The sequence below is a fragment of the Coenobita brevimanus genome, chromosome 86 (genome assembly GCF_032717465.1).
Source record: "Coenobita brevimanus isolate Jiangsu-jjx chromosome 86, ASM3271746v2, whole genome shotgun sequence".
Classification (NCBI taxonomy): domain Eukaryota; kingdom Metazoa; phylum Arthropoda; class Malacostraca; order Decapoda; family Coenobitidae; genus Coenobita; species Coenobita brevimanus.
Genome location: NC_137039.1, coordinates 30,091,400 through 30,111,752, shown reverse-complemented (window position 1 = coordinate 30,111,752; position 20,353 = coordinate 30,091,400). Strand labels below are relative to the sequence as shown.

At 39.6% G+C, this 20,353-nt stretch overlaps 1 protein-coding gene across 1 annotated transcript in view; it reads right to left on the bottom strand.

The window, feature by feature from the left end:
• The window catches only part of LOC145410534 (protein FAM135A), a 56,542-nt gene that overhangs the window by 20,761 nt on the left and 15,428 nt on the right, over positions 1-20,353 (bottom strand). The window contains exons 2-6 of the mRNA XM_080280649.1: positions 19,974-20,059; positions 18,762-18,919; positions 9,525-9,664; positions 8,482-8,586; positions 2,249-2,339 (exon numbers count right to left, since the gene is read on the bottom strand). Coding sequence (XP_080136775.1) covers positions 2,249-2,339; positions 8,482-8,586; positions 9,525-9,664; positions 18,762-18,919; positions 19,974-20,059 — 580 coding nt within the window. The remainder of the gene's footprint in view (positions 1-2,248; positions 2,340-8,481; positions 8,587-9,524; positions 9,665-18,761; positions 18,920-19,973; positions 20,060-20,353) is intronic.

The window sequence follows — 20,353 nt, the reverse complement described above, 5'->3', positions numbered from 1 at the left end:
TTGCACCCTTAGACCTCAGGGACAACTTATTTAATTCACTCTAACTGATTCCTGACAATTTACTCATCACTGAGGAATGTCCTGAGGTCTGAGGGTTTAGAAATTACCTTAATTTAGCCCTTCAACCTTTGGGGACAACTTGCTCATTTTACTCTGGATAATTCCAGTTTCTTTTACTCACCAATGGAGAAACCTCCCAAGGTTTCAGGGTTAAACGGGTATAATTATACAAGTCTGCATATTTCAGACATATCCTTATCATGGTATTAACTGTTAGGATAAACAAATCTTTACCTCTTGGTCATATCATCAGATAATCACCCAATTGCAGAGTAGCTCAGGAAATAATACGCACGTCATCATAAGCAACAGGCTGCTAACTATAACAACCATCTTTGCCAAGGGGGAATATTGCATAGAGTTACTGAGCTTGTCAACATAACTCGCAGGTAATATAGCATCCTCCACTAAAACAAAGCCTTTGCTAAAAAACTTGAATCAATCCTCAGGCAATGTTCTGAGTTGTCTGAGAGTGAATATGTCTTATATGAAAAATGGCATTAGGCTTCATAGCACTTCCTTAACAATTTATTAAGCATATTAACTTCATTATTCTCTTGTAAATTATTTATTTGTGGTAGGTGGGGCACTCACCATCCACTCACTTGGTGTAGTGCTGCTTTAGGTGTCTGCCCTTTCCTCTCTTCCTTCTACCTTCGGGTGACAATCACTCCCTCTTCTGTCTTTCTTTCCTTCATTCTTTCCTCTCCCTGCTGCCTATGGGTGACTCTACACTGAGTGACATGCCAAATGGTTTCCTGTACACCAGGATACCATTTACTATACTGGGTGGTAACCATATAACCAAATTATGGCACCTCGTGGTTTAGTGGGTAATTACTGCGCTTCAATTGGATTGAGACTGTGTAGGTTTATTGCTCATGTAATGCCACTCAGGGATGAGTGAGGCTGGTAATTCTCATCTTAAATGTCAGGACCAACTTGCCTAGCCCCAGGCTCCTACATTCCTCATGGGGCAGCATAGGATTGGATATATGGATGGATGGAAGACATTATTTATAGGTTTTAATATCAACACGCCTTGCAGCAAAAACAAAGAAGAAGATACTATGGTGCTATGAGCATAATAAAAATTGCTATGTTCAATGTGCTATGACATCTCCCGAGCTACTTAAAATATGAGCTTTATACTCAACCACTACTTATTCAAACAAAACCCAAAGTTGGAACAAAATTAATGTCTTTCACAAATCACACCTGCAATACAATTCTTACAAAGACTGTGATCCCCAAGCATTCCCATGTGCCGAGGGGAGGTTACTTTCAACCATTATCCTGATCACTAAAGTGACGTCTTTTTTTTTTCATTTTATTCTTGTTACCTCCTAGTGATTTATTCAGTTTAGGAGGGGAAGGCTGAGATACAGTGTTCATAAAACCCTCCACCACTAAGGTGCTCTCCTAACCTGAATGAAACCACCTGGTAAAAGCAAGAATAAAATAATAAAGATGTCTTCAAGCTGAACAGGTTAAATAGCTGCTATGAGGACTGTCCAACATACTATCTTCCAGCGTATTCCCTTCCTTGCCGGGATAGAGGAACCTGCACACAGCATAGGCAACAGAGAGGCGGCTATGGGACACAATGAGCTTCGCAGTGCCACATTCTTGTTGAAAAGAAAGCCATGTCTGAATAATTTTGCATACAAATTAGTTGTGCTTTCAGAGTTATGGATTATGAATTTGGCACCATTTCCTTTTCAAGTCTCTTTCTTACAGTTAATGTAATATTCAAAACACATTTTGCAACCTTTCCAGAGGAAATTTTGAAAGTAGCTTCTGGAAGAAGATAGGTAAAAAAAAAAAAAAAAAAATACAATTCATAATATTTTAAAGCAGTACTGTATTAAAATACATCAATTACTTCCATCTACTGTAATTACCATAAGCCTTGCAGTACAGTATTTAAAAACATAGAAGTTATATTTGAATTTTTTTTTCTAAAGTTGTCATTATTAAGCTGCTGATAAATCAACGTCCATTTTTCACTAGCAGCTGCTTTTGACTGAAAATTGTCAAAATGAATGTTTTACTTGTTTCTTTAGCCCGTCTTTCATTAACCAAAAGCATGTCTAATTGAAACCAGTTTCACTGAAAAAAATAAATTTATATGCAAACACCAAGTAGCCTACTTTTAAGCAAGGGCCGAATGTAATAGGCGACTTACGAGCGTTCCGAAGAATACGGTCTCCATGTTTGACTGCTGGGTACGTGCGCTGAGCCTCGGGGAGCTCCAAGACTTGCCACTCCGACCACCACTAGGGGGGAAGTCAGATGGGGAATCAGATGGTGAGGAAAACAGTTTATGTACGAGGGTGCATTTCAAGATAAGGAAATAATCTGACATACAATCAAAAGATGAATCTGAATATGGGGGAAGGGCTCAAATTTATGTATAGATTTAGAAATGAGGGAACAATCTGATGTATGTGGATGAATCTGAAAGTGTAGGACAAAAGTTATTATGAAAATGGATTAGATGGTGGGGCAATAAAAAAAATATGCATAAGGACCAATTTGAAGGTGAGGAAAAAACTGATATACAAGGATAAAAATGATGTGTAGGGGAAAAAGCCGACACAAAAAGTAGATTGGCTGGCAGGGCAGATGGTACAGAGTAAGCCATGGATGAAACCAGCAAGTATAATACATCAATATTCACCAATATGGTAAAATAAAACGGGAAAAGAAAGAACAAAAAATGTGAGGTGCATAACAACACGGACCACATGAAATAGCAAGAGTTATTAAGCATGTTTTTAAAATGTCTCTTGAGAAATTTTATAGACACTGCTAATAAAACAATGACATGAAACTAATTAATGAAGATGGTACATTTCACACTGGTAAAAATAATATAATAATAACATTAATTATCCAGGTTCAGTGCACAGTATTACCATGCACACTGATAATTCAAAAATACAGAGATAAAAATTCATATCCTCCTCCTCCTCTTAGAAGTTTCATGATGCCATGTGCAAACCATGCCATATTCATAAAAAGGAGGGACAATAATGGGGGCAACAATGAAGAACTTTCACACTGAAAAAAAAAAAAAAAAATATATATATATATATATATATATATATAAATAAATAACTGCTCAGTCAAATCATATCATACTGCATCAAGAGCATAAAAATAATGCAAAGAATTTCCATCACAGACTGCAATAAAAATGAGTTACGAGTATCTAAAAATTTTCAGAGCTCAATATACATGGCTAAAATAAATATAATTCTAATAACACATCACACACACAGCTTGCTTATAACTATGTGCTTATATAATCAATCTTATTTCATGCTAAATTTAGTACTCCTTAAAATGCTGTAAGGAATTAGGGATTCCAATATATGCAATAATCATCTATAATAATATAAAAATCAAATTCATAAACAATAATATTAAAACGCAATGATAACCACAGTCAATTACAAGTCACTGTACAGTATGCATTGCATACTGCAAAAATAATGAATATACAAGACTCTGAAAAACAAGTGTTGGTGATAAAAGCAACAATTATAAAAAATAAATAAATAAATAAATACTGCATATAAAAAAATAGTAAAAAACACTGTCATTATACACAGCTAATATATGTATGCAGATAGCACACCTCAACCAAACTGAATGGTATTTCAACAAAAGCCAGTAATACTGTACTGAATTATAGGAATTTTTGCACTGAGAACAATCTCACAGAGTAATTCTGAAGTGCTGCACTAACACTGAGCAATACTGTAGTTTCTGGAATACAGTTGATGGGAGAATTAGCCAATATCAATACTGTCATTATTAACCACCAGGGGAAAACTGCCATAAAACCTAATAGTTCCAATACAGTACAGTACCATACAAGCATCATGAAATTCCAGGCATAACTTTATGATACATCTGATCATAGAATTAAAATCTCATAACTTGATGGTAAACAAACCAGAGGACCATAACAACACAGAACAAGTAATGACAATACTGAGTAAAAGTCCACAGAGTTTTGCAACAACAACAACAATAACTATAAACAATGGTGATGGGGCAGGTGTGGTAACCCATTGTAGCTTAAAGCTGGCCAAGTCACAGGACATATGGAGGAAGGGGGATGTGGTTTCAGTTAGGAGGGAGGGTTACTCATATGAGGGGCAACCACCTCACAATGTAATACACAGGTAGAGATTTGCTTCATCTTCCATTCATACATATTTTTTACCACTGAAAATACCATTATAGACTGAATTATGATTGATGGGCATAAGGTCTCAATTTATATTACAACTAAACTGAAATATTGGAATGAGGTTCCAATTTCCATTACTGTAACCTGGTACAATATTTCTGAATCAATACTTGACACAAAAATAACATTAATCTGTTCTTTCTAACACAAACATACTGAGTATGTCTGCTTCCTTTGGTCCTTATACAAAACAGGACACACAACTGCCGTATCAACAACAACAACAACATGGGGCATTAACCCCCTTACTGGGGTTTATTAATTGACTGATAAATCAATATGATGCTTACACAAACACTGTCATATGGTCTTTGGGTTACAACTTACTATTCTTTGCACACATACTGTCATGTATTTGCCTTTCCTCAACAATATTCAATGCATGTTCACACTAACGGTGTTATTTAATGATATTTAATCAGTAACAGCCAGTAAGCCAATTCCATATTACTCTCTTCAAAGTGTAGCTGTCCAAAACTAGTTGTTGTTTCATATTAGAATTCTTCATCTCTGGTACTGTTTTAGCTGTAATCTTGTACGTGAAGATAAAGTAAATGAGTACCTGTGTAACTTCAGGTGTGGGGGAATACATTACAGAAAGGCAGCCAATTCACTGTACTAGGGGGTGAATTGCTAAAGTGAATGAAAGAAGGGGAAGTTCTGGTTTATGGTGTGACTGGCCTGAGGGTGTGAGGGAGGGTGGGTGAGTTATGTGGACTGCTGTAACACTCACCAGTCATGTACAAGGGTGAGTATGGTCTTCCTAGGGGGGGGCATGCACACAAGGTGGCAACACATTATTACTTGGGTTCATGTGGCAGTGGCACAGTTATATCTTATACAACATCACAGTTCTACTTTTTATCTTTGACATATAAAGCTGTGACTTGATTTTATGGCTGAGCTCATTATCAGTATATGTGACTCCTAATGCTCAGCACCGCAGCATCTCATGAATTTACATCCATATTCTGTACTACTATAATACAGTACTCTAATAATATGGAAATTGACGAAAGTATGCAAGATTTCTATTGAGATGTTTCTGAGAGGATATACATACATTTCACACACTGTAATTATCAACAGACTACTGAACTGTACATGGTAATAATTCTGTGAAGAGGAAAATAATACTCCAATCATACATTCACACACACACACACACACACACACACACACACAAATCAACACCTTGAGCTAAAGTGCTGTAGAAACAAAAAACATAGATCTCTGGTTAAGACCAGCCCAGGGGTGTGACTGTACAGTCAGAGACGTAAATTCACCTACTGTTCTTTCCCATCTGTTTCACACTCAGGGAACATTTGCCACTTTCCTCCCTGGTGCATTGTATAAAGGAGAATTATCTATGGGCAGAGAACATCCTATCTCAGCTTAGGAATAGCTGCCAGTAGTGAGCTGTTTTAAAGAGAATCAACTACATGCAGAGAAACATGATAAAACTCTCTCAGCTTCAGAATACAGCATTAGCTAGCAATGGAGAGTGAGATGTAAAATTGAGAAATATTAGGTGAATTTTTGTCACTGATCATACATAGAAGTTTAGATGCGTGCCTCAGTAAACAGTTTTAGAGCTTGTCCATTGCACCATTCCAAGTCTCATGAGTGACATGGCTTTTTAAGACTGAATAAATGTCAGCTGCATATAATGAAAGTGTATGTCATTTATACAGAATGTACAGTTTTATACACTGTAATTGTACTATAATATTAAAAACACAATCACATTCAACTTGGAATAACAAAATGTTCAATCTTCACTTACATTCATTTAATTTGGTAATAGTCACACACTTAATACTTTTTAAAATCAAACTCTGAAATTAGAAAGCTGCTAGTAACACCAAACTAAGTGTGTTACGTCAGTAACAAGGTGAATACCTGAATTTAGGAAACTCCTCTCCCCACTTTTTTATTATCTATTCCTGATAACTGTGAAGAATACCATTCAAGCCCCTGATTCATAAAGTAACTTACAAGCAACTGCCCCTCATAACTTTTTTTTTTAAGGATAAACAAAGAATATGGGAAGTTCTGCACTCCTTCCCTTGTCCTTCCTACAAAAAGAATATTTAGTTAAAACAATAAACTGATTCTGTATTTGTGAATCTCATCCCTGGTATTCCCTGTATGTTGTAAAAGGTAGCTATAGTTGACTTGCTTTCATCTGACATGACTGAGTCACTCCCATACTTTGAATATTTAATAATGGTTGCAGGAAATCTGATGAGCCCTACTTATTAGATCAGCATGGATCTCCAAAGTTACTGGTCAAATCAACCTTTCAATCTGGTTACACTTGGCCATTTTTAAATTGAAAGAGTTAGGGATTTTCATCAGGTCAGAACAAATGTACTATAAAAGAGATGAGAGTACCACAGGAAGTTATGAACCCTCCTGTTTTTATCAGCTACGTCATTACCTAATACAGCATCTCTTTTGTCATTGTCATCATCATCATCATCATCATAAGCAGCAGCAGCAGCAGCATTGGTGTCACCATCCATATCATTGTCTCCAGCATCTTCCTCCCTCCTAAGAACCTCCCAGTGTCACCTCCAGGCTCCATTATCCTCACATAACCATCTCACTTCCTCAAATGCCCCTCTTCCTCATCCTTCTCTCTCACTAACATACAGTGTTCCTCTATTCTCATCTGCCATCATCACATGAAATCTGCCTCAATCAAGTCTTATCTGCTGTGGCATATGAGAGGAAGCAATGGTATCTGAGGCCTCCTTACTTCTTTTATTCATGTCCCTAAAGAATCATACACCCTTACTGCACATCATCTCATCCCACGCAGATATAGGAAACTCTGCTGGGTTGATGATGATGATGATGATGATGATGAAAAGTCACAAACTGTAAGTTTATTGTTTCTGATATCTACAAAGTGAAGATGATTCACTAGAAATTGCAAACAACTGAACTGGGCCTCAATCTTTTCTCTCTCTGGATCTGGCACTGTGATGGTCAATAATTCCATCTGTAACTTTCCCCTGCAGTACATCTCTCTAGACCTCTCTGCAATCTCCTAAACCTTGGAAACACTTTGTTCCCACCCAGAATCCCCTAACCCCTCCCCATGAAATCTTCCATATACATTAACTTCACTTTATTTCTTCATGCAACTCCCTAGCCTTTCTGTAGTTCCTTATCTTCTTTTCTTCCACATATATTCGTTTCATTTCATTTCCTTTTTGAAGGAGCCAACATGCTTGCATGCGTCAGCCCTGGTCGCCTAACGGCAGCTCTCCATGCTGCTCGATTTCTGGCAGCCTCCCTGTTCAGTCCCTGAGGTTACACTTAATGACCTCGTCCCAAGTCTTTTTTTGGTTTACCCCTTGCAACCCCACCACCAATATTAATGCTTCTCACTTTCTGCACCCAATTATCATCCCCATCCTCTCCACATACCCAAACTGCCTCAGTCTACCCCATCTCATCACAACACCAATACACTCAAGTCTCATGCTATCCCTCAACTCTTCCACAGTAAACCTAGCCCCCCCAGGCCTTGCATTCATGGATGCACTGCATATCCACCTAATCACTGTCATTTCTGTATGTCTGAGTCTGCAAATATCCTCTTCCTTTACTGCCCAGGTCTCACTACCATACAGCATTACACTTCTAACACATGCTGCATACACAGATCCCTAAGCACATAGGGAGAGCCCCCTCAATGTCAGGAGAGGCAACAGCTCCCTGAACTTCTTCCACCTACTCCTCACGCTAACCACAGAGCTAGCTCCAGCTCCACCTACAGCACATAACATGTCTCCCAAATAACAAAACCCTTCCAAATATATTCCTCATACTTACTTGCTATTACCCGCTAAAGCAGGATGGCTACCTCAATCACCCACATTTACTCACAGTGATGTCATAAAAAATGGTCTACACCAAAGCCTCACTCTGTATTTGAGTTGTTCCCTTTCTTGCACAGCCTTTTCTTTCACACATTATCCAGGATTTACTTTCATAGGCTTTAATTACTGGGGGCCAGATTATCCTAGCTACTCTTTTTTGGCTCATCAAAAGGCTGGAAACAATCTGCCTACACCTGGAGAAAATTATTCCAAAACCTACATATACCTCACAGTGTGATCTTTTTCCACCTGACTCACTTGATGTAAGGCTGATGCAGTGCTACGAGACAGCAGTGAAGGGTGAGGGTGACGGCTGACAGGTGAAAGTAGTCAAATAGCACAGGGAGGTGGTAGTGCAGACCCCTGGTGGAAATCAGCAGATAAGCAGGGTTAGGTTTTGTGATCAAAACACCATGAAAAGCCCTTAACGTACACATTTCAGCAGTACAATCTGAAACTCTTACATGATTTTCTAAAAGGTCAGATGCACAGGAACAGCACAGGATGGCAGTAATGCAAACTCCTGGTGGAAATCAGGGAATGCTCTGGATTAGATTATGTGGTCAACTGAAATGTCCAATTATGTATTCATTTTCATATTACAATCTGGAAATTCTCACATGATATTCTAGAAAGTATGACCGACTCTGACGGCTATACAAGCAGGTTCCAAAAGTCATAACACACATCTCATTGTATGTTTTATTGTAATGAAGTGAATAAGCACTTTTGTACTTTTGTCTGCAACTGCATATAACTCTGAAAATTACACACAATTGCTGATAGTATATAACTAGAAAATAAGCAAAATACATCCTAGGTAATAAAGACATGTAAATAATTTTTTTTTTTATTAAGCTCATAATCTGGTCAGGAAAATAAATATTATTAACCCACTGTCACAAAGGAGGATACAAATTAATGTCATACAGTAATCACTTTTGCATAATTTATATAAAGCTTCAACAAAAATTACATAGTACACAAAACGTGGTTAATATCAAGGCATAAGATGCAAGACCAAAGCCTGACAACAAATTAAAAGTTATGTGTTCGAGCCACCAGGGTAGAGTACAGATGCCGAGAGAGAGAGATTCCTGTGCTGAATATATGGCTGATGGTAAGCATGGTAAGTGGGTGCGTGATGTAACTGTGATGGCAAGGCACAGTACCTGGTTAATGAGAACTGTAGTTAGGGTGCATGATGTAATTGTGCAGGGTGTGGCGCAGTAACTGGTTGGTGGTAAGTGTAGCGTGTGGGTGCATGATGCAGTATAATTATGCAGGGTGGGGGACAGTACCTGGTTGGGGAGAAGTGCAGTGTAAGGGTGCGTGATGACACACACTGGATGGCATTGTGGTGGTCAGGTCCCAGTGCATGCTCACTGAACCACAGCTCCACCACCACCTGAAGGTCTGCACGGTCAAGGCTTTCAGCCAGCTGTTGGTACATAAAGAATGTTAACACCAGTACTGTCCATGGAAACAATGAATTAATGCTGTCAGGTTCCTGTGACTTACTCGTGGCTGAATAAAATATTTTGGTATTAGTTAAAATAGACAATAATTACAGTTGTTCATGAAAGGGGATTAATGCTGATAGTATTAACTCTTCCAGGCTCTTATGGCTTATATCAAGATGCATGATACTGTCTGGTGTTTGCCAGAAAAAATATCTGAGTTGTCTGAGTCATGAGAGGGTTAAAGAAAGAGGCATCACCACAAGTCACTTAAATATAAATACATCATACAGTAAAAAGATTGAGTTGAATAGTCTGGTGGTAGCAAGAATAGTTCTTGATTATAATACTTCTCTTCCACTCTGCCAAGCAACTACTTGTGTGTTGTGGGAATGATTCAGTCAAAGTTAAAATATCTACTTTGAGTAATTTTTTCATTTACTCTACTCCTATCAATTTCTACTCCCACTGCCCCACCCATACCCACACCAGCAGAGTGAGCCATTCCAACAACATAAGATGCCACCAAGGGAGTCTCTAGTGGAATGCTATTTATGCACCATCATCTATAGAGTAAACTCTCAATTATCTGTTGTTGCAACATCCAGTGCTTTTTGCTTGGCTCTATTACAATAATGACATATTCTCTGGCTAATTGCCAAATGGTTAGATGATTGGGGGTACCAACACAATATCTGGCATTTGGCAATATCAGGCGGGTGGTTGGCTGAATTACTGTACACAAGATAATTGAGTTTACTGCAATAAATAAGATCATCATCATACACAGGGGTGAGGGGTTAATGTAGACTGTTTCCATCCCCTACAGTCTGACTGACCTATCCTAAGAAGCAGCAGTAGTAGCTGCAGCGGCAGGTTCATCTAAATACTAGGTAGGTTACGTGCAAAAAATAGGGTCTTGACTTCAAGTCATGATGCAATGGTCCCCTTTGGTATGGAAGTACAGTACCTTAGGGTGATAGAAAAAAATTTATCCAAAGAAACAAGTTAGATCTTGCTTTGTGTCTGAAATGTATGTGTTTTTCAAAGTGGCCACTGATAATACACCAGACCCCACATCTCTGCTACCGTTACAGCTCTAATGACAAAACTGGGGTCTAAAGTGTACATTTGGGGGATCAATTAATCCAATAAAAAGGTTTTCAAAGTTACAAAAACAAGTTTTCTGTTTACCATAACTATTATTAGTAAAATATGCACAACTGGTTAACATTTACATGCAAATTGGCCACACTTAAAACATGGGCAACTCATAGCTTGGAAACTGACTGTCATAGAAAGTCCATGCACAGGTATTGTGATGCGTGTTTTATGGATATAATTTGAGGTCCCTGAAGCCATTAATATTGTATGCTTTCAAAGGTCCATTAACTGAAATAACATCTTAAATTCTTAAATATGTGTATTATTACATGGATGCAAGTGCTAAGTACCAAGTTGTGTCACAACAAGTTCGTAACTATGTTCACAGTTTCATTAAGACACATAATGTGTGACAGGAAAACTTGAGGCAAAATCCCATCAACAGTCAGAAGTAGGCAATGCCAAATCTACAATGTTGTAGTGATGAAAACTAATAGTTTATAGCGTTCATACATCATTAAGCAGATTTTGCGAGTAGATGTCTGCACCACTGCTGGAGCATGAAACTTTACATCCACAAGGATTTCTCATGCTTCTTCCCCATCTCAGCTGGATGTAGGATGTCAGTGAGATTCTCAGTTTGTTGGCTGTCTGAGGGGAAGTGCTGCTGAATGGTGATGCATGTTCCATGGAGGGCTGATGTTGCTGTTGTCGATGATGGGTTGTGATCAGTGTTATAAAAACCATCAGTGGTGCAGACACCACTGCCTAAGGTGGAAACACCAAACCAATCTGCTCACGGTGATTCGTTTTTGCATTTGAAGGCTCCAACATGCTTGCATGCGTCAGCCTTGGTCACCTAATGGCAGCTCTCCATGTTGCTCGATCTATGGCAGGCTCCCTGTTTAGTCCCTTAACCCTGAGGTCACACTTAATGACCTCATCCCAGGTCTTTCTTGGTCTGCCCCTTGCAACCACACCCCTAATACTGTATTAACACTTTTCATTTTCTGCGCCCAATTATCATCCCTCATCCTCTCCACATGCCCAAACTACCTCAATCTACCATTCCTCATCACAACACCAATACAGTACATTCCTGTCCCATCCTAAACCTCAACTCTTCCATCAAAAATCTAGCCCCCCCAGGCCTTGCACTCAGGGAAGCACTGCACATCCACCTAATCATTGTCATTTTTGTACTTTTGGGCCTGATAATATCCTCTTCCTTTACAGCCCAGGTCTCACTACCATACAGCATTATACAGTACTCCTAACACATGCTGCATACAAAGATCCCGTAGCATGCAGGGAGAGCCCTCTCAATGTCACGAGAGGCAACAGCTCCCTCAACTTCTTCCAACTTCTATCCCTAGCCACAGAGCTAGCTCCAGCCCCACCTCCATCACATAACATGACTCCCAAATAATAAAACTCTTCCACACACTCAAGAGACTCAGAAGCAAGTTCAATCCTTTTGTGCCTGACAATCTCCACCTGCTCTCCATGACACACTGCACACATAAAATCAGCATTATCTCGTAGTCTACCTCTAATACCACTACATCCCTTATGCACCCACTTATCAAAAACACTGCACAAGATGGAATTACTTCCCACACCCTTGCGGCAAATTGCACATGGCCACTCTCCCTCTTCTTTGACAGTACTGTCACAAACCCTAGATAACATCATTTTTGTTTTATCTTTACTGATTATTATTTATGATTGATCACTGAATTTGCTGTGTCTGTGCTGAATGTTTTCAAGCAGTCATATGACATAGCTATTCCTCACGTTTGCATGGCTTCCACCAGAGATGCACTGCCAGTTTGAATGTGTAGTTTCATTGCCAGATATAGCAAAGCTGGTGTTTAACTCCTTTCTATGTGACAAGGAACACTGTCAGGTTTCTTGGATCTGCATCTTATGGAGTTGAAATTATCTGCTGCATAATGGATGTTGCAGCCTGGAACTTAGCTCCAGGAGGTAACTGATCAATAAATAATCCATCAAGAGGCATGTGTAGGAATGATCCCAGCATGGAAGGGATTGAATCAGCTTCACAGGAGGTTGAGAAGGAACCTGTTAATGCCTGCTTCACGGGGAGATAATCTTGCAGGAGGATTTTGGCTGCTTTGAGGATGATGGAGACATCAGTAGATGTGTTGTTTTTCATGTCATCAACAGCTTTGCTCAGGTCATCATCAAAAACAAGGGACCAGCCACGATTCTTTCATACCAATCTGGTGTCTGGAATGAGCCTTTCAGTATCCTTCCGAAGGTGTGTGGCGTTGCATTTGATGTATGGAAAGGCCAGACCAGCAATGTGCATGTCTGTCAAGTCAGCTATTGCCAGTGATTCTCCTGGGTCACGATTATTTCTGATAAATTCAAGCAACTCATTAATGACGTGAGCTCTGATGACCAGAGTTGCATTACTTGCAGTCATGTCACACGCACCAGTTTCTGTTTTTCTATAGAGCCTAATCAGGCATGCACAACAATAAACAGCATCAATGGGGACCATGTCACCAACAGTTAGATGAGCCAGTAGATGCTGGTCACCCATCACCTGAGCACATTCTTTCACTCTTCTGTCCAGGCCAAGGGTAGCAGCTCTACTCAGTTTCTTTTTGTTGTCCACTTCACCACAGAAGAGACATGGTATGCAGACCAGTTCACACAATGATGCTGAGGATGTGGGTATGCCTATGTGGTGGACTTGGAACCACTGTTCATGCGTCGTATTTTTACTGAACTCATGGACCCTTCATGCTTTCTTCTTGCTTTCTCAAATTTTTGACTGTCAATGGCATTCCTGCTGATTTTGTGCCACACTACTGGATTTGACATAATCAGCTGCACTACAGCCTAAGCACCACCACCATTTCCACCACCACTAATGTCATCCACTCATCATCATCATCTAATCCTGCGCTGTCCCATGAGGAATGCAGGAGCCCAGGGCAAGGCAAGTTAGTCCTGACATTTAAGATGAGAGTGACCAGCCTCACTCATCCCTGAGTGGCATCACATGGGCAATAAGCCCCAACCATCCCTTGGATATAAACCTGCACAGGGTCAATCCGACTGGAGCGCCTAAGTACCTAGTAAACCACCAGGTGCCATAATTTGGTTATATGGTTACCACCCAGTGTAGTAAATGGTTTTCTGGGTTACAGGAAGCCATTTGGCTTGTCATTCAGTGCAGAGACCATAAGGCAGCACTACAATGAGTGAGTGGATGATGGGCGCCCCCACCTACAAGATTATTATTATTATTATTATTATTATTATTATTATTGTTATTATTATTATTTATCATTATTATTATTAATTCCAGAAGGCATCATCATCACCCTAATCCAATTTGCCATATTCACATCGGGAGGGGACACTGAGGTCAGGACGCTCTTTGATCTCTGGACGTGAATCAGAGGAGAAAAGAACCCCATGGCATAATCTCTCACTCCCTACTGTGCACTAACGGAAATAGGGAGGTTTGCAACAAGTGATGGTAGTTGGATCACCACATCACCACCACCATCATCATCATGACCCTCTTTCCCACAGAGAGAGAGAGAGAGAGAGAGACCGAATGTCTGAATTTTACTTCACTTGTCAGTAGATTTTTTCGGCTCAAATATCTCAATGAAAACAAGAAGAAAAAATGGGGGAGGGGGGGAAAATAAGTGAAAGAGCATGAAGGCAGCAATCAACGTGGTTTTTGAGATTTCGTGACATTCCTTCTTTGGCGAATTATTCCGTATATTACACTTCAAAATATTTTTGTATGGTATCAGTGCAAGCTATGTCGATATCAATACTATATACAAATAACAAACGAGAGAATCAGGAGCAATACGCAAAATAAGTCGCCAAGGAATAGTTGTTTCGAATACCTCTCATTAAAATCTGAGATGTATAAGGGAATAATACATAACGATACAAGTTTGTATGATCAAATATAAATGGACAGAGGTGAGAAAGTAATGACGCAGCAACGAGAGAGAGAGAGAGAGAGACGACGCTACCATGGCAACAAGCAGCCGGACCAACTGCGAGCGAAGACTGTATACAAGCCGTCTCCACACGTGTACAAGCTCTATGAGATGGACTCTGGGGGGTCTATCTCACTGAGCTTTATAATATGGAGAGGCTATCCCCACAGTGAGCGTGACTTACGGCTGCCATATTGAAACACTCACACTCGTCGCTCTCACTGTTGGCAGCTTGCTGTCTGTTTCTCTGCTGCTTCAGAATATAAATATGCAACATTATACAAAATATATATAAATATATATATATATATATATATATATATATATATATATATATATAAAATTATGATTTTTTTTTCTGCCTAGCTGTAGGAATTATACAGGATACATCAAGCCAAGAGTATGAATAAAATGTCATTGGCTGCTGCAGTGCAGAACATACTCCTCCCCTCCCCCCCTTTTTTTTCTTCAACACCGCCTTAACCTAAAGTCTGTTTAATTACGACTGTAAAGATAAAATTGAAGTCGACGGCACGAGCACATATATGAAAATAATGTATTTCGCCATATACAGGATATAAGAAAATTATTAGACAGTAAAATTTGTCATCTATTAGCGATTAATAGTACTACTTACACATAACTTCATATACATGAACAATTTATTTCTTAAGCTTTTAAATGCAATCAACCTCTCCAGCTGCTTTCTTACTTTAGTACCAATAACTTCCTCTGAGATAATTTTCTTAACGTGATGTACCCTAATATTACTGTAGCACTGTGATACCAGGTTTATGAATCTATGAACATGATTGTCCTCAATGGAGGTGTCAAACATAGGAGTGTGTTTTTTTTTGGAAAATTTTAGGCATTTATCAGTTTCATGACAGATTTTAATTACACTCACACTGAGGAGGCCTCCTCTGTCTCTCTTGCCAATGAAAGTGCTCAAATAACTACAGCTTTTGGATGCTGATACCAGTGCTTCTTGAGAAGGAAAAATCTTTTCTCGGCCATTTAACGTATCCAGTAATCTTACCGAATTAGCAACAGGATATATTTCTTACCAGTGAAATGTAATGCCATCTCTCTTCGATGAATTCCTGTGCCCATTTTTGTATCCGGTAAGTAGTGCGGTGGACTATTGCACTAAATTTTCCACATTCATCGGCTGATTTCAAAAGGTGCGGATGTCAAGCGAGGTGCATAAACATGGCTGCCACTACATCAGCGTCACCCTGATGGGCACACAAACTACGCGGCGCTACCCATGAAAAAGCCCCACCATATCACACAGCTCAGTGGTACGCGCCCATCTTGACATCATATCCTAATCTACCTCGTCACAATAACAACAAAAATCGTCAACTCACGCAAAAAATTTCTGTATGTTCCCTATGAATTTTTTTTACTGGAATTATATGGAATGGAGTGTACATAATGTTCTCATGCCTTCTGAACTTCCTTAACCCATTTGTGCCTGGTGTCCTAAATACAGGACAGAAGTAATTATTTTCAAAGGTTTACTAGAGGTGCACTCAGTGGAGCACATCTCCCTGACAAGGGTAACGCAATTTCCAAACCACTCTTCATAATGGGTTAGGTTTTCTTATCAGTGATTACGGCTTCACAAAAAATGTTTTCCGGATCCAGAATCCGTAATACAATCCGGATCAGTCCAAAAAATTAACTGACTGTTCCCTGGGACATGGGCTATCTACCAACCAAATTTGGTCCGAATCTCTCTCTTAGTTTTTGAGTAATTTTGCTACCAAACAAACAAACAAACGCAAACAGGGGTGAAAACATACTCTCCTTGTCGGAGAGAATAAAGGGAGGAACACCAGGGTAGGAACCTACGAGCTTTACGACTATGAACCGATAAGCTAAAGGGTGGTGCGCTTGGTACTGCTCATGAGTCAACATCCATCACTTTGGTTGGTCAACTCAAGGTTACATAAATATCCTTCGGTCATCTGAACTCGACAGCATAATCGTCCGAAAAAAGAGAAACAGATGCACAGCATAATCGTCCGAAAAAAGAGAAACAGATGCACAATGACGTTATACTCACGTAATTCACCGGGTCGGTCAGGATCACGTGATTATTGTGATACTCAGCATTTTACCCTCCCGGAAGAGAGGGGAGAGCTCATATACTCCGATCTAAGGGCAAAGCCTTGACCTTCACACACGCACACACCCATCCTCTTGCTCCAGGAGGACAGTGACCACTCGCTTCGTCAGTGAAACTTTTCGCATACTGAGCAAGGCGCGAACCCCCGTCTTAGCAGATGCCGGCTGTGTGTGTGTGTGTGTGTGTGTGTGTGTGTGGTAATTTTTCTTTAACTTGGCCCAGTTTTGTCCTTTTTACAGCTGAATGGTAGTTGGCCAATACTGCTGCTCTACATCTTTTTCATCGCACTTCTTCGTGATCAGCATGATATTCTAGTGTTATCACCTTGTTACAACTCAGCATTCAGGATCAAGAGATGGCAATTTGAGGCCAAGCTAGAGTAAAAACGGTACAGTAAGGTGTTAATTGTGGTCCAGTATAAATCATCATAGAGGACTTTCATCGCCTATCTCGTTATTAAGGTGATCCATAGCTCCAAACACAGACACTTCGCGATATTTGTGTGTGTGATAAAGAAAAAGGATATTCTTGTACCCCAACACTGATTCATATACAAAATGACTATACTCTTTTTACTCACTTTATGCTAACTCGTTTTACGGTAACTTTTTACTCTGACTCTGTTTAACTCATTTTTCTCTAACTCTTTTTACTCTAACACCTTTTACTCAAACTCATTTTACACTAATTTGGCCAAAAACTGCTCCCTCTCTTAATAATTTTGAACACTGATTTGTTGCAGAAGATAACACTAAAATATACTAACAATGTAAATGATACAGATCCATAGTTTTGTCTTATTCTGCCATTATGCATCAAGAAATTAGCTAAAAAAAAAGGGGGGGGGGGGCAAGTTGGTAAAAGAAATAATTTCCTGTTTTATTATTATTATTATTTTTTTTTTTTTTTAAGAAGGAGCACGAAAGGAGATTGCAGAAATTCCCAATATCTAATTCTTACAGGAAAATAAATTCTTCGTTATCTTGCATCAGTGTTTCTCTGGCGACCTTGCGGGGCGCTTTATCGCTTGTAATCTGATCAAGACATGACTTTAACTTTAAATGAAGTTTACGCAAGATACATGATACGTCAACTCTGCGTAATAAAATGCGTTCGTTCTGAGGTGTTCGAAGTGGGTTTTTTATCAACCTTTATCTTATCACGAGTATACTGACCAAAAGACTGTACAGTAGACCACAAAGAGTCCCTATCACTATATCACGAGTTCCGGGACTGATTACAAACACTTTCCATTAATATCTTCACTGCTATAATGCTTACTGTATTTTCCTTTTCCTACAGACTGATGATGTTGGGCTATTCAGCTTTGGGCAAAACTCACGTAGCTGAAGGAAAGAGCAAACAACGTCCTCAGCAAAACGACAATGGTTTTGTTTTTTATTTATTTATTGTTCCTGCTACAGCCATTTACTTCCACATTCCATCCACTATACTTCCAGCCTCACTAGACAAACACTCTATCCATACATTCGCTGTTTCGCCTCCCACATCCACCCACATACATCCACCTTTATTCATTCACTCTTCCTCCTCCCACACCAACTCACACGCTCTTTCTACACTCTACTCACCACCACCACCAGCACCACCACCAATCATCATCATCATCTGTTCACGACCAGTTCCCACTACTACCCATTTCTCCCCCATGCTTTCACCATCCCGACGCCTACCTTGTGTGCATCAACAATGAGGTAGCGTTTAAACAGAGCGTGATTTCTTCGTATATCCTCCTCCTCCTCCTCCTCCTCATCATCATCATCATCATAACACATATACCTCCCCCCTTGCTTTTTCCACCCCGACACTTACCTTGTGTGCATCAACAATGAGGTGAAGTTTAAACAAAGCGTGATCATCCAGCGTGACCTCCTCGTTGCGGTAAAGGATCTGGAACGTCTTGCTGCACGCTGTACCATTCACCACGCACGCTGGGAATACCTGGCCAGACCCACCCCCAATCAGGCCAGCTGGGGGGGGGGGGAGGCACGGAGCAGAATGTTATGTGAGTACAATGCTGGTGTTATCGTACCGTTGTTATTACTGTTCACTGTTTTCTTTATTTGCTGGTGTTATTGTGGTTATTAATGTTACTGTCTTCATTTTAATTATCACAGAAATTCATGTGTGTGTAACAGACAGAGAGGTTAATGGAAACATACATACAAGATACATTTAGAATGGCAGACACAGACAGACAGACAGATACAGACTTGGAATATTAAGGCATCATCATCACTGTTGGGGTACAAAGAATATTCATATAAACAATAAGACATGCAGATCACATTATACGCACGCAACGCAGGCACACCACGCGCAAGGTGACGTCCACATCACACACACACATACACACACAAAAGAGGGAAAATTGGAAGCCATATATAGTACATACAGTATACATGGGACACACACACACACACACACACACACACACACACACACAGGGCAAGGCTAGGGAGAAGGGATATATGGAAGCTAATATAACCAACGTGTAAACAAACAGTAAATATAACACTGTTTACAAATACATACAGCAATAAAAGGTAAACAATACTATAAACAAGAGCTAAGCATTAATATTTCTACTTTAATGAATCTATCTATCTATTGCCAGACGCCTCAATCCCGTGCGGGGTGGCCACAAACAAATCGCCTCAATGTCGCCCTGTCCCCCGCCATTTCACTGCCCTGCTTCCAACTCGCACCCCCCTCTCTCATATACTGAATCACTCGCTGTATATTAAGAGTAAATATCAACATCTATAGAATCAGTCACTAAATAAAGAGATATATAGAAAATCTACTTCTACTGGTATATTTTTGGCAATTTCTGGTGTGTGTGTGTGTGTGTGTGTGTGTGTGTGTGTGTGTGTGTGTGTGTGTGTGTGTGTGTGTGTGTGCTAGTGCGTGTAAAACTGAAGACCTTGGAATTAAAGAAAACGGATCACTACTAATGACAGAGACGTGAGCCAGGGAAGGAAAAAAGTGAGCGAATGTGAGAAAATTAGAGATATTACTGACCTGAATTAGTGTTCTTGAGTAGACTGAGCTCAATCTTGGCAGGCAGCTTAGGTGAAGACTTGAGGTACACACGTAGCTGGTAGTATCTGTAGGAGAAAGTGAGAAAGTGAGTGAGAGAGAGAGAGAGAGAGAGAGAGAGAGAGAGAGAGAGGAAGTGAGGTACAGTAGGTCAGCATTATTTGTCCAGGAAGAACAAACATACACACGAAAAACAAAAATAAATAACAAAAACAAAGATGGGATAAAAAAATGAAGATAAAAATAAAAAGCACAAATAAACGACATAAAGGGCAAATAATTAGCCTATAAAAGGTAAATATAAAAATTAAAACAAGAAAATCAAACTAGAAACAACCAAAAATAAAGCAAAACAATAAAAA